Consider the following 13,978-nt stretch of genomic DNA (forward strand, 5'->3'; position numbering starts at 1 on the left):
GCCATAACCAGGTAGCTGTCGTAGTGTACAGGAACATCTGCCATGAGTATGGGCTGGAAGTCCCAAGGTCAAAATGGAAGAAACCTCCTAAGGTAGTTGAGAATGACCAAGCTAAGATCCTGTGGGACTGACAAACTGGTGATGGCTAACCAACCAGACATCATGTTGATCGACAAACAGCAGAAGAAGGCTGCAGTGATAGATGTGGTAATCCCAAGGGACAGCAACATCAAGAAGAAGGAACACGAGAAGCTTGAGAAATACCAAGGGCTGAAAGAGGAGCTAGAAAAGATGTGGAAAGTAAGAGCAACAGTGGTGCCAGTGGTAATTGGAGCACTGGGGGCTGTGACCCCCAAACTATACCGGAGCTTGAGGATGACACATACCACCCTGCAAGGGGTGAGAGGGGGAATATTTTAAATTTTATATATATATATATATATATATATAGCGGCTGGTGCTGAAGTTACTCACAGAATCACTTCCTCTTAAGTGATTGTGCCTACATTTTTGCAGTTGTACTCGTTCTTAATTGAGAGCTTTTACTTTGAAAAGTTCTGAAGGAAATTCAAAAGAGTCTCTGGCTTGCTTGACACACCTCTGACAAAGCCCCAAAAATGAGAGATCAGATTCCCCTGAATGAGAAAAGCAGGAATTTCCTCTGCCTGGAGATACTGGGGAAATGAAAATAAGCATCCATAGGTTGATGTGGACCAATCGCTGGGACACACACTCCTGCACATGCTTAACTGTGAACATATAAAACTATCTCTTTATAATCAATTTCTTGAAAAGGGAAAAAATAAATACTTGCAGCAAGTGGGAATTGAACACACCTCAAACGGTAGTCCTGTGCACTACTGACTGAGCTAACCAGGCACTCAGAAATTGATGGATTATAAACGATCAATTGACCATGTTCAATTCGCCAACTAATAACTTAAGAATTTGGCCCGATGCCAGACTAATTTGCCGACCCCTGTAGTACAGTCTGACCTTTGACCTCCTAAAGATGGACAAATTTTAGGACAGAGGTTTTTCTAGAGCAGTGTTCTGCTTTGATCACCATGATAATTATTATATTTTATTTCACACCTACTTGTTTTCTATTTTGATTGATTATTCCTATTTTATTGTGTCTTTAAATGTGTTCCAATGCATTTATTCACCTTATGTTAAGCACTTTAAATTGCCTATGTGTTTAACCGGTGCTGTACAAGTAATCTCGCATTGCCTAGTTATGGTTATGAAGGCATTCATTTAAATAACTATGGTATCACTGATGATAGTGTTGTACCTTAACTGTACTAATGTCTTCAGGAGAAGTAGCTTCACTGAGGTCAGATAACGAACCCTCAACTGCCATCAGCCGCTCAGCCATTTGGGACATGAGGTCCTCAAGTCGCTGCTTCTGGAAACTGAAGTAGGTCAGAGTATGTTTGGCCTGGTTGTACACCTCCTGGGCATGGGCCAGTTTCTTCCTCACGTCTGACTCCAGAACCTGGTTCAATTAAGTGATTTAGTAACATCATACAGCCAAAATCTCATATAAACAAAATTCCAACAGTGTTTTCGTTTTCCTTCTAAGTACATCTATGTGGTTTAATTTTCACAGCATTTTTAGTTTTGTATAGTATTTATAATGTATTCCTGCGGTGCTAGATGGAAACATCTACAATCCTGTGACAGAAAAACACAAAGACAACACAGTGGAAAATATTAACATTTACAACATGTACAAAAATAAATGTAAATCATATGATATGATACGATTAAAGTTATGTGATGCAACTGTATTTAGAATGAGGTTATAAGCACAAAAAAGAAGTATCATCACTGCTATTGAGATACATCGTAGCAATACTATATATATTATTTATTATTTCTCTGAAATTTCAGCCAGACAATAATAATCCAAACATTTGTACTACATTTAAATATTACAAATTACACCTGGCCTAAAGGACAATGGAGAAAATATTCCTCTGCTATCTTAATTTCAGTAAAAGCCTCCCATATTTCTCTTCCCCACCATAATGACCTGCATTTCTAACGGGGTTTCCTGCAGTTTGGCTCGCTCCTTCAGCTCTGTCACTCTCTCCTGCAGGGCATCTAGCCTCTGCTCCCTCTTCTCCACCTCAGCCTGTAGATCAAAGTGCAGGACATTTCATTAAATACGAACTGAATGTTGTTCCATCATCATTATTCGTGCACTCTCTCATGCAGACTGCCCACCGTGTTCTGACCTGAAAGGTTGCAAGATGAGCCTCTGTCTTCTCTTTATCACTGAGATTGGTGACACTGTCGGTGAGATCAGCGATTGAGTTGGTGGTCCATTGGTTAATGTCCTGCTCCATGCTCTTGAGGTCATCCCACAGGGCTACACGGTAGCCCAGTCTCTCTGTGTTGGTTTGTATTCTTTCGGAGATCTGAGGGAACAGAGACCAGCAGTCTGAGTACAGAACAGAATACATCTCAATCAACAGGAGAGGTGGGATCTCCCCTCTCTCTTTGTGTTTAGGTTCCTCTAGGTCTCTCTTTCTGTAACAAGGGATAGTATGCTTTACTGGAAGATAGAAGAAAAACAGGACTTAATTGGTTAGACAGATGTGGGGATGAGAAGTGAGAGACAGAAAGGCAGATAACATGTCTAGACTTGTTTATATTTCTGTCTCATTTGTGACAGCTGAGCAGCCAACTAAATCCCACAAGAGGAGAAAACGGAAAAAAGAAAAAAACAGACAGCAATAAATATCATTAAAAAAGGAACAGTGCCAGCAGAGCTGTACAGTGGATGTCATAATTCATTTTTTTAACAGTAAACAACACCACATACTCATACTCATCATACTCTTCATAGTCTCTTAGATCTGGGTAACAATTTTGACAGTATTTGGAGAATTCATGGAATACCACATGTCAGGATGACGGCAATTCTTTAATGTCACAAAACTCAAGAAAGTATTAAATTACCATGTGTGACCAGTTAGCTTTAGGATGTGAATGCATCATGCTTTTGTCTTAAAGGAAAAACCGCCAAATGGTTTCAGCTATCAAGGCCAATAAAGGTGCATGGCACAGCACATGTTGTCAAGTACCACTCACCTCCAGCCACTGGTCTCTTAACGTCTCCATGTCCCTCTGGATAGAGCAAGAATCAGAGTTGGGAACCTTCTCCAGCTCTCTCTGCAGGTCCTCGACCGTGCTGATGAGCTGGTCCATGTCTTCCTGTCTTTCTCTCAGCTCAGCTTGGACCCTGTCATGCTAGAGGGACAGAGGAGAGTGCAGAGGGAATGACAACAGACCGCCACTAGAGGGAGAGATGCTGTACAAACTGGAAGGGAAGATGAGGGTTTGTTGTTGAAATGCAATTCTCTTCCTGAGAGTTACACTGATTGATATGCAAGGTATGCAGGGAAAATCATGTACAATAGCAGAATTACAAAGTGTATACTATAAGAGAGGAAATCAAATTGTCACTGCTCGGTAAAACTGTCCCAACTGCACTAATAATATAGCTCAGTGGACCATGACACGTGTGTGATCTATGAATAATAGTTTTTACTTTTTATTTACCATATGCCTCATTTCAAAAGACAATGCAGAAATTCAACAATTAATCATTTACTGACTCGTGTGAAACTCCTTTTGGCCTCCTGAGCGTTGTGGTTGTGGTCGGGCAGATTTTGAGCAACACCCTGAGCACTCTCTACAACAGCTGTGAGGATCAACTTCAGGTGGTGGAACTGGCGGAGAAGATCTACCACAACTCCACTTTGTTCCTGACTGCATGGGAAAAGACAGGAAAAAGGTTATGGCAAACAGATATGCTAAGTATCACCTGGCTGTGGATATTAAATGATAAAAATACAACAGATTCTGAACCTGCTTCCATATTAAAATGATAAAAAAAAAAATACTTGACCAAATTCAGCTTCTGCTACAAAATAACTCCATGCCTCTCCAAACTTTGCACAGTAGAACAAAAAAAAAATACAAAGCAAAGGAATTTAAATGAGATGAATAAGACTGTTGTCCCCCCTCCTTACCCAGTGGTGATCAGAGTCCTGACGTTCTCGCAGGCTGTCTTCACCAGAGCTACCTCCCTGAGAGCCTCACCAGCCAGCTCACTGTCTCTCTGGGCCAGCTGGCTTCCCTTCTCCTCTAACCACTGCTGGGAGTGCTGCAGGGACTGCAGCTCATCCTCCAGCTGGACAAAGAAACGCTGCCTGGGAGAAATAGAAGAAAACAATGGGGATTACTAGCCTGATTCCAATATAATATATCTCATTTTCAGGAGATCACATTTAAATGGATTTGTCCATCTACAATTTGGCTTTGTGTACGGTATATTCTTGAGGAGTTTGGTACGCAGTAGGTCTCTGAATCAAAAGCTCACAGGATACATTTGAAAGTGACAAAGTATATCCAACAACATATTTCAAGGGCAACAAATCTGGCATAGGAGCAACAAAGGTGTTTCCTAGACTGGGGTGTAAACTGCAGTTACACAATAACAATGATCTGGTTATCTTGTATGGCTTTTAATGCAAACAATGGAGATCCAGTGCTATTTAAGTTAAGTCAAATGCAAGAGTCTTGCAAAAAGCATTTCACATATGTATGTGGCTTATTAATTTGTTCATCTTACAACAAAAAAGATGATTTGTGAGCATAAAAAAGATGACATGTCTTAGCTCAGATTAGCTTGGGGGGGGGGTCCCATTTTAAATGTTATATACAGTTTACAAAGGGCTGATACTAATATTGCTATTGAGATTGGAGCAAATCTGCTGATACCAACTATGCTGATATTAAGAACCATAACATATCTAGTGGCTTGATGTTTCTTGGTGACCATGTACAAACCTGTTTTGAAAGGCTTGTACGCAGCTCTCTCTGGTCCCTTCTTGCCTTACTTCGTCCTCCAGTTTTTTCAAATTCTTCATCACCTCCTCTCTCCTCTCTCTAAAGGAGCTCCACAATGCCCCTAAAGCGTCTGCTTCACTCTGCCTCCACCCCACACCCCTCTGAACGTCCTCCAGAGCCATTGTGAGAGCCACTGCCTGTCCCCTGCAAGATGTTCTTCCCTGATGATGGCTCACATCTTTGGAGCCTCGCCACTCTACCCCACACAGGTGAAGGTGTGCTTTGCTTAGCTGCCCATCTAACCCGACTGCCTCAGCCTCAAGCCTGGCCACATCTTTAGCCACTTCCCCTATCCCGCGATGCAGCTCTTCGGCTTTGGAGCGGTCCCAGCTCCCCCTGCCCTCCACTGCCTCGTGAAGGCGGCGCACAGCCTTAGCAGCCGCTCCATGCTTCTCAAGAAAAGTCTTTAACTCAGTCAGGCACTCTTTACGGAGGAGCAGGAGACGTTGGGATTCACTGAGGGGCTGTAGGCAGTCCTCCCTCCATCCCTGGAGTTGCTGTTGGGCATCCAGGGTGGACCAGCGAAGCAGGAAGGACTCTCTCTGCTGGAGGGTCTCTCTCAGTGATGCATGTGCCTGTAGCTGCGCCTCATGCTCCTACAAAAAGATGGTTCAATTAGTGTGAGCTCCAACAGCAATCAATATATATGTGCTTACTGTAATGGCTGTAATGGCTAGACAGAGCCTATAAAGAGCATCATTGCTGACAGCAAGAAATTGATTTCGCACCTTCAGCTTAGTAATTGCAGCCTCAATATCAGCAATATCAACCTGGGAAGAACTTCTCAAGCCAGACAGGAAGTTTTCACTCCTTTGGGTCAAAGTTAGCAGTGCCTGATCAAACTGTTCCAACTGTTCCAACTGAAGCTTCAGCAGCTCAAGTCTGAAAGGTGGACGACGAATATGAGATTAGTGTTTCGACAGGGGTGTATTTAAACAAAGCAAACAATGGTGGAAAAAGCTGATACAAATGCATTGATCCAATAATTCAGAGGTAAACAAATGTAGATTATCTGTATAATAATGTTTAAAAAGTCAATTGCCTGTGTGATATGCTGTTCTTCAAAGAAGTGCATCTCTCCTGTATTTGTGTGAGATCATGACTGAGCTCTTGGATACGAGCTTCAGGCGCTGTGGGGTACAGACAGAGCCCGAGATTCACAAGACCCTGAAGCAGAACCTCATAGGACGGTGTCTCCCTCTGCATTTCCTGTATTAGTGAATAAATATTCACAAATGATGCACACATAATTAGCCAAAAACACACTGTATAACAGGTGAGGTCAACATAAAACTTAAAAGGGCAGATAAACATTGCAACTAAAAGTCAAAATGCAAATGGATTAGTTAGTGAGAAACAAGCAAGGAGCAGTGAAATGATTTACCTGTACATTCAGTAATTCATTCCTAAGCTTTGCTTTGTCTGCAGAAAGCAGGTCGGTGTCTGGACAGCAAACAGACTCGCACCTTTCCAGCCAGCTTTTCATAGACGAACTCTCTTTTTCAAATCTGTAGATACAAAGGTCACACTAAAGAAAATGTACTCAAACGAAAGAAAGAAAATGTACTCAAACGAAATACAGCACTCTGAAAATACATAGAATAAATATTGATCTAACAATAGATTGATAGTAGCATCCTGCGATCTAAAAGTATCTGCACGCAATGACACACACACACAGACAGTGACACACTCGCTGTGTTATTTTTTATCTGACCAAGCCTCAGTATCAGTGACAGGGTCATAATGCGGCAACCATATCTCGCCTGGGCACCCAGTGCTTTAAGTAATCCCTCATACATACACCTGCAGGGGAGGAGATGAGGTTGACTGCAGAGGAACACACAACCACACAGATAAATAAATACACTAAGCTGAATTTTAGCAGCACAAATATAACTGTATTACTTGCTGAGTAAATACTAAAGAACAGGAAGCTTTAGCACTTTAAACGGCTACTATGTGACTGGATAATTTTTTTTCCCTCATGAATAATACAAAGAATAAGAGACAATTGCTCCAGTGAAAGTCCATTGTGTGATCAAAGAAAGTGATAATAAAAGCATGTCATTAGAATAGAAAGGCGATGGGCTGACTAGGGGACAGACAGATTGAGTCGCAGACAAGATCTCGCTCCTCTACATCACACTACGATGAGGGAAATGATTCAGGGAATAAAAAAGGAAAGAGGAGGATTCAGCATACAGAGAACATGTACAATAAAAGGGGAAATAGCAATGTTTGTACAATCAGAACAAGATACATGTTGAGCAGAGACCAAAACAGTAGCATACTCTATATGAACTCTTTCCGGAGTTTGTGCTCAAAATATTTCTTTCAACATTTCAACATTTTCTTGTGTTTGTGCAATGTGACAAACACCAGCAATATTCAAACACACCTCTTCTTGGTGTTGGAGAGTCACAAACAGACAAGGTACAGAGCAATACTGTCAGCCCAGCACAGCATTACAGCAGCTGACAATGCATCCTGGATAAAACCTTAGGTAAGCTCCTGATGACTAAACACAGGAATTTTCACACAGCAGCAGAGACACAGACACTGGGACTTTCTTTATGATTCTGTCTCTACAGTCTCTCTACATGTCATTGCCCTAAAAGCTAGATAGGATGGCTCATGCCTGGATATTCAATGTGGTGAAGCACTCAGCAGACTGCTGAGTAAGGCTGAAGTAGAAGGTGCATGAGGTTAACACAAACTGTTGTTCTATTCCAAAATAATATAAAGGTGACATATTTTTTTTTTCACTGTAGTACCATAGTTTCTTTTGCTGAGGCTCCAGTTTCCTAAATAAATGAACAGACGTAGGCACACATAAATGTTTACTTTACCTTTGCCACAGTGCAAGAAGACTTTCTAGTGTTGACTGCTTTTCTGCGGCTTTTCCCATAAGCTTTCCCTGTTGCTTCTGGAGGTTAGCTACCTCTTCCTCCAGCTGGCTGCCCTCCCCAAGCCTCTTCATGGCGGAAAACAAAGCCATCAGCTTGGGGTTCAGCTGCTCAACAGCCTGGCAGACCTCCTAAAGGAAACGTAAAGGTACTTGTCATCAACTCTGCAGAGGGTGGTAAACCACAATAGCAACAAAATAACATAAATCTTTAACATAAATCCTACTAACATACAATCGCTAAATTATGGAACACTGTACAATACTGGACATTACAGACTAACCTGAAAAATAATCAGGAACAAATGTTGATAAAATGTTATTAGGTTCGCTATTGTGATGTAGGATTAAGGCATTCTTTGTGTTTTTTCTTACCATATGATCCTGGAGGCTTCTGTAGGTCTCAGATGATGATGCACAGTTTGTGACTGGACAGTCCAGCTTCTCTTTGAGGTCACTCATTGTTTTCTTGACCTGACAATGACAAAAACTTCACTTGTTCATAAACGAACACATTGGCACTGCTAATTCTTAATTACAATTTATGCCCCAAACCATTTCATTGTGTTTTGCTGTATACCTGCTCAAGGTTATCATTGTATCTCTGCCTGTATGAGCGGCTCTGGTTGAGCTGTCCTCCCAGCTCCTCTACTCTCCCCTTCAACTCTTCCCAGTAGCGCCTCATCTGTGCAAGTTGTGCCCGAATATGTCCAGCCTCTCCAGGGGTCACAAACCTTGACAAGGCCTCACAGTCGGCCTCCATGCGGGCCAGGGCTGCCTTTCTCTCATCTAAACCTTCCCCCACAGCCTGTAGAGATGCAACAGCAGAGGAATGATAGTATGGATAAAGTGGGAGGCACAAGTTAGGTTAATATAATAAACTGAAAAAAAGACTGGATAACACTTTGCTTATTCTCTCTAGACTATTCATTGGTGTTGGATACAGACAATGTTATGTTTTATCTTCAGCAGATTTGTTTGTCTGCCATAGATAAAGGTTGTGTCTCATCAGGTTCATGGAGGTCTAGAAAAATTGAAGCCTAAAAGTTGGGTAGAATAGACAACTGCCTGTGCTGTTCCTGGAGGCAAATGTGTTTAAACGAGCCAAATGGCTCCCGCAGGATTTCTCAAGTCCTTTTTTTTCTCTATAGACCTACCAGAGATTGACAAAGCTGAGGTCTGGCAAACCAAGATTATATTTTCTTCAATACGATCAATTTATTTTTTATACCCGAGTCTACCTTCTTTGCTGCAGCTCTGATCCAATTTCCCTGTGGGGTTAGATTAACATGTCATCTTATTTCATCTTAATCTTAATAACCCTCGGGCCACACAGACACTGTATACAGTGACACAAGGCCAGACAGCAATTTTGACCAATTTTTACTTGGAGCTACTAAGGAAATGTGTGAATGATGCATATTTATTTGTGAATATCAGAAGATTATTGAAGGAGTTAGTATTATGGTTGGGAATTGTCTCACTTGTGAAAGACTAACCTAAAATTATAAAAACCAAGGTAAAAAATGAAATGTTAGGAAAGAATGAGATACACAACATACCTCCACTGTACTGATGTGTTTGTCCAGAGGGTCTAAGGAGGAGGTGGAGTTGACAGCATCCAGTTCCTTGTCTTTCTCATTGATCCACAGAGAAAAGGCCTCTGATTGACTGCTGAAGCGCTCCCACCACATACACACCATCTCCAGCTGGACAACACTGGAAGACACAAGATTAGGCAAAACACATTTAGTAAAATATACTAAATGCATATCTAGGTGTATTGTAGGAATCATTTTGCATGGTGAAAATTGCCACCTGATTTTTTTGTCATTTTTTTGTCGTCAAACTTGGAAATATGATTAAAGTTTGAAGAAGTTACAGTACACTACACGCTATTATAATTCAAGGGGATGGGAGGCTTGGGATAAGGATGGGACGCACTTCTGGTTGAGGTGGTCTTGAAGTTGTGTGACTGCTTCTCTGGTGGACTGGGCCTGCTGTAGAAGAAGAGTCTGATTCTTCGGACCGAGCTGAATATCAGCTGCCTTCTCCAGGAGGAGATCTGCCCGGACAGAACACTCCTCAGCCTTTGTGAAGAGCTCCTTCAGGCAAGAGAGAAGCCCATATGTTGTATGAGCGAATACAGAGCATACACTAAATTCATGTACACATATACAGTACGTACTGTAGATACACACCTTGTTATGCTCCACTTCTGTTTTCAGGCTGTCCAGGTTGTTGAAAATAAGTTCTTTGCGCAGCTCATTGTTGGTGTTACTGATAAACCTCCAAACTGTTTCTCTTTCTGCTTCAAAATTCTGCCAAGAGCTCAGAGTTGCCTTGAGATGATGAAGAAACAGCAGAATAATGTCTGTGGGTAAAGTTTCATCCAGAAAATGCTACATGTACACAAAGAGGTGACTGTACTGTCGTGTTTAGTATCATTCAATGTTAACAAACTGATCTTTCAGAAAAAAATTTTAGATCAAAATAATATCTGGCCTTAATTTAACTCTAGATTGTCCCACTACACTTCCCAGGAAGAGCTGAAATCATTAACAGTGAAATTATATTTAAGTTATAAATGTTAATTAACAGTGTGAAAAATGACTCAGGAAAGTTCAGTTTAACCTGCTGAGAAAAGGTAAGTCATGTCACGTGGGACAACAAAATGCACCTACTATCTCTGCATCTTCTCCCATCAGTCTCGCTCTATGTAATTATTTGACAATGGTGTGATATGGTCCGTCTCAAATTAATATTTTCCTTGGATTCAGAGGGACAAACATTTATCCCTGATGTTGAATGAAGGTGTTTTATGGTGGTTTTCCTTTTGAAAAGGAACTTATTCACTTCAGGCATCTTCCATGCAGAAGCATGTTGATTTTCTGATCAATTCGAGGACAGTGATTTAAGTGTATAAACATATCCCAAGACATCAGACACAAACAAAATTAACATACCACATAACAATCAATATCTGGTTAAGGCTGAACATGAACCAATCAATGGTTACCGCAGGGGCGTGTGTCTACACACACCCATGCAAACACACAATTAGCACAACATTAGCACACTGACATGAGAAAAATCCAGGCTATGTCTACCTGCAGGTTGTGCTCCTTTGCCCCTGATTTACGGTCGACCTCTTTGTAAGCTCCCTCCAGCTCCCGTAGAGACTGACTGAGCCCCTCCCCTTTCTGCAGCTGGCGGCAATGGGACACCAGAAGCTCCGCCTCTCTCATGTTAGCATGCAGGCGCTTCAGGTGTTGCTATAACAAACACAGGCATGGAAATAACATGTCAGATGACAAAATGACAACATAATACCAGAAGTGTCCTTTGTAGCACCTCTAACCACACCCTACAGTGATGTCATTGAGTCCTGGAGTACACCTGAACATCATGCAACAATGTAAGAAGTTCCTTAGGATCATCCTAAATATTTTGTGAGATGTCTTCATTTTCCTTTATATTACTTAAAGAGGTGGTATTATGCTCATTTTCAGGTTCACCATTTTTTTTCATACTGCACATTGCTACAGCTCCTCTTTTCCTGTGTGTGAAGGCTTCGTTTTAGCTATCGAGTGATACATCTTGTCTCTAAATGATCTTCGTTGGGATTTGCACATGCGCAGTTCCTAGTTAAAGAGTACTAGCCAATCAGAAGCAGAGAAGGGTGGGCCAATGGGAAGCCAGTAAACACGCCTTTGGTTCAGCTGTACATGTTGCCAACCAGCTTGGCAACATGGACTGGAGCAAGAGTTTCAGAGTGGTGAGTTATTAATCTGTAACAAATGTATCTTTCATCCATTAAGTTTTAACTGAGCTCTGTCTCTACATCACAGTAACAACTTCATGTTCACTGACTGCCTGGAGGGTAGCTAGTGTTTGGAAGGGAGAAGAGAGGTGTGCTGCAGCTCAGTGTTTTTCCACCAGTGTTTTTGAGGGCATGTCAGTCTAGCCACTTGGCGAGCGTTATATGAGGCGCATTTAGCTTTCATCCCTGTGATGTCACAACTATATGTATTATATGCATATATATTATATGCACAAAAAGGTATATAACTCAATAAAGGAGAGGGAAAAGGCCAAAAAGCATAATACCACCTCTTTAAATGAGAAATTTTTCTCTGGGACATAAAAATATTTCATACGATTAAAAAAAACAGAGTGATAGACATTTGAATGCAGAAATTCATACCACACTACAACAACCTGCACATGGAAACCTGTGTTTAATGCTATGTATTTATCAACTAATTTCAGTGTCATCTGATGTATCCTTTAAATGGATGCTTCTGTAAATCAAATACTGGTACACAGTTGACATCACCACTTCCTGCCTCTACACTATGCACACCTGGTGAATAAGGTAAAGTTGTTTGGCTTCCTCCAGGCCCTCAGCATCCAGGATCCTGCTGGTCTGCTCCTCAGCCTCCCCTTGCGTTCGCAGAACCTCCTCCAGTGCACCACGCACCTCCTCCCCCAGCTCCTCGTACTGGAACATAGCAGAGCCCTCCTCACCCCACTGTGAATAAGGGAAGAAAAGGATCAAACAGAACAATTTTGTGGAGAAAATATAGGAGATAGGCACATTTTTAGCACTTGGAATATCTTGGATTACCTGACAGAGCGAAGAAAAGAGTGCCCGCAGGTCAGTTGAGAGTTTGGCCAGAGCTGTTCTCTGTCTCTGGACCTCCAGTTTAGAGCTCACCTCAGACAACCCAGCGAGGCGGCTCTTAAGCCACAACAGGCTTTCCTCTCTGGCATCTATTGCTTCCTGCAGTGCCTGAAAATGGTGATTTTTCTGAGGTAAATCATAATGTTATCTCTGCGCCTACAGCAGCAAACATAATGTGCTAGCTCACCTGAACAGCAGCATCAACTTGCTGTTGATCCTTCTGATACCTCTCTCTCTTAAGAGCCTCATCTGCCTCTTCTGGGATGAGAGCCAATCAGAAAGCTCACAGAACCTAGTATAGGAACAGCTACTTTGAAACCCCTTCAGTGATGAAAAAGTCAGTCTTTAAGATCTTGGAGATATTGTAAGGACTTTGAGTTTTTGTGTTAAACTTTACCTCTCGTTCCACTCATTCCATTTATCAGGATGCTGCTCCAGTTGGAGGTGGGTGGTTTTGATTTGCTCTGCAACCTCTTCTACAACCCTTCTGGTGGAGTCTAGCGTTCGATAAGCCAGGTCATTGTCAGGCAATTTATGACACAGATCCTCCATGTTTCTAATCCTCTTCTCACACAAAGTCAGAGGTTTGCGTTCCCTGAAAAAAGTCTGGACATAAGAGAGAAGGAAAGATTGAACTTAGGACACTCTAGCATGATGTTACTTTTACTGTCACCCTTGGTTTAATTTGTTTTAAGTTTCTAACAAATTCGAGGCTCACTCTGTGCTCTTTGATCACTCGCTCACTGGTGCAGGTGCCAGACAGGGCCTGCATTTCTCTGTCCAACTCTGTTCTGCAGTCTTGTATAATCACATCTATTTGACTTCGTTCCACCTCCACCTTTAGATGGAGCAAGTGAGACGGTACCTCGCCCTGGACATCCTGTTGAAAAGACAGAGAAGACACAAAGCATAGGAGACATGGTAGATAAGATCTGCGGGTAGTATACATGAGTTTCATTTTCATATTGTTCCATCCCTAAGACTGTGAGTAAACACTGAGAAGGTTGCAGTTAAACTGAACTAGTGGATGTTAATTGGAAACTGGAAAACTGGTGGGAACTCTATCAAACCCAAAGGTCTTCCTGGTTAAGTTAATGAAGTATCGGCTATGTGCCTCCTGAGATGAACACTAATTAGTGAGAATGTTAAAGCATGATGATCCCTGACCTTCCAGTGTTTGTGCAGCCTGCGGACAGTTTCCTGCAGCCCCTGTTGCTCCTCCTGTGGTAGGATGTCTGTCAGCTCATCACACGCCTTCAAGAACACACTCAGCACCCGCTGGTCCAGTTGGCCAAAAAAATCCTGTGTGAAAAAAAAATACAAGAGCTAAGAGAGAGAAGCTATTTCTAAATTTACATTAATGAATCTGTTTTGTTTGAAGACCAAACAACAGAGACTGATGGGAGGTTGTATGGGCATTAAGCAATCTCTGAGACTCTGAAATCAGCAGGCAT

General features: G+C 41.9%; 1 protein-coding gene across 1 annotated transcript in view; it reads right to left on the minus strand.

Moving 5' to 3' along the window:
* The window catches only part of syne1a (spectrin repeat containing, nuclear envelope 1a), a 143,812-nt gene that overhangs the window by 93,504 nt on the left and 36,330 nt on the right, over positions 1–13,978 (minus strand). Inside the window, 23 exon segments of the mRNA XM_038727544.1 lie at positions 1,298–1,501; positions 2,042–2,143; positions 2,247–2,429; positions 3,106–3,264; positions 3,633–3,786; positions 4,050–4,229; positions 4,870–5,525; positions 5,658–5,811; positions 5,972–6,138; positions 6,314–6,437; positions 7,782–7,969; positions 8,213–8,311; positions 8,418–8,645; positions 9,400–9,556; positions 9,782–9,942; positions 10,039–10,179; positions 10,948–11,112; positions 12,204–12,371; positions 12,468–12,630; positions 12,712–12,816; positions 12,922–13,130; positions 13,243–13,404; positions 13,692–13,826. Of these exon segments, the coding sequence (XP_038583472.1) occupies positions 1,298–1,501; positions 2,042–2,143; positions 2,247–2,429; positions 3,106–3,264; positions 3,633–3,786; positions 4,050–4,229; positions 4,870–5,525; positions 5,658–5,811; positions 5,972–6,138; positions 6,314–6,437; positions 7,782–7,969; positions 8,213–8,311; positions 8,418–8,645; positions 9,400–9,556; positions 9,782–9,942; positions 10,039–10,179; positions 10,948–11,112; positions 12,204–12,371; positions 12,468–12,630; positions 12,712–12,816; positions 12,922–13,130; positions 13,243–13,404; positions 13,692–13,826 (4,164 nt within the window).

The sequence above is a fragment of the Micropterus salmoides genome, unplaced genomic scaffold, assembly GCF_014851395.1.
Source record: "Micropterus salmoides isolate LMB-PRFRI ecotype aquatic unplaced genomic scaffold, ASM1485139v1 Ms_hic_scaffold_18, whole genome shotgun sequence".
Lineage (NCBI taxonomy): Eukaryota > Metazoa > Chordata > Actinopteri > Centrarchiformes > Centrarchidae > Micropterus > Micropterus salmoides.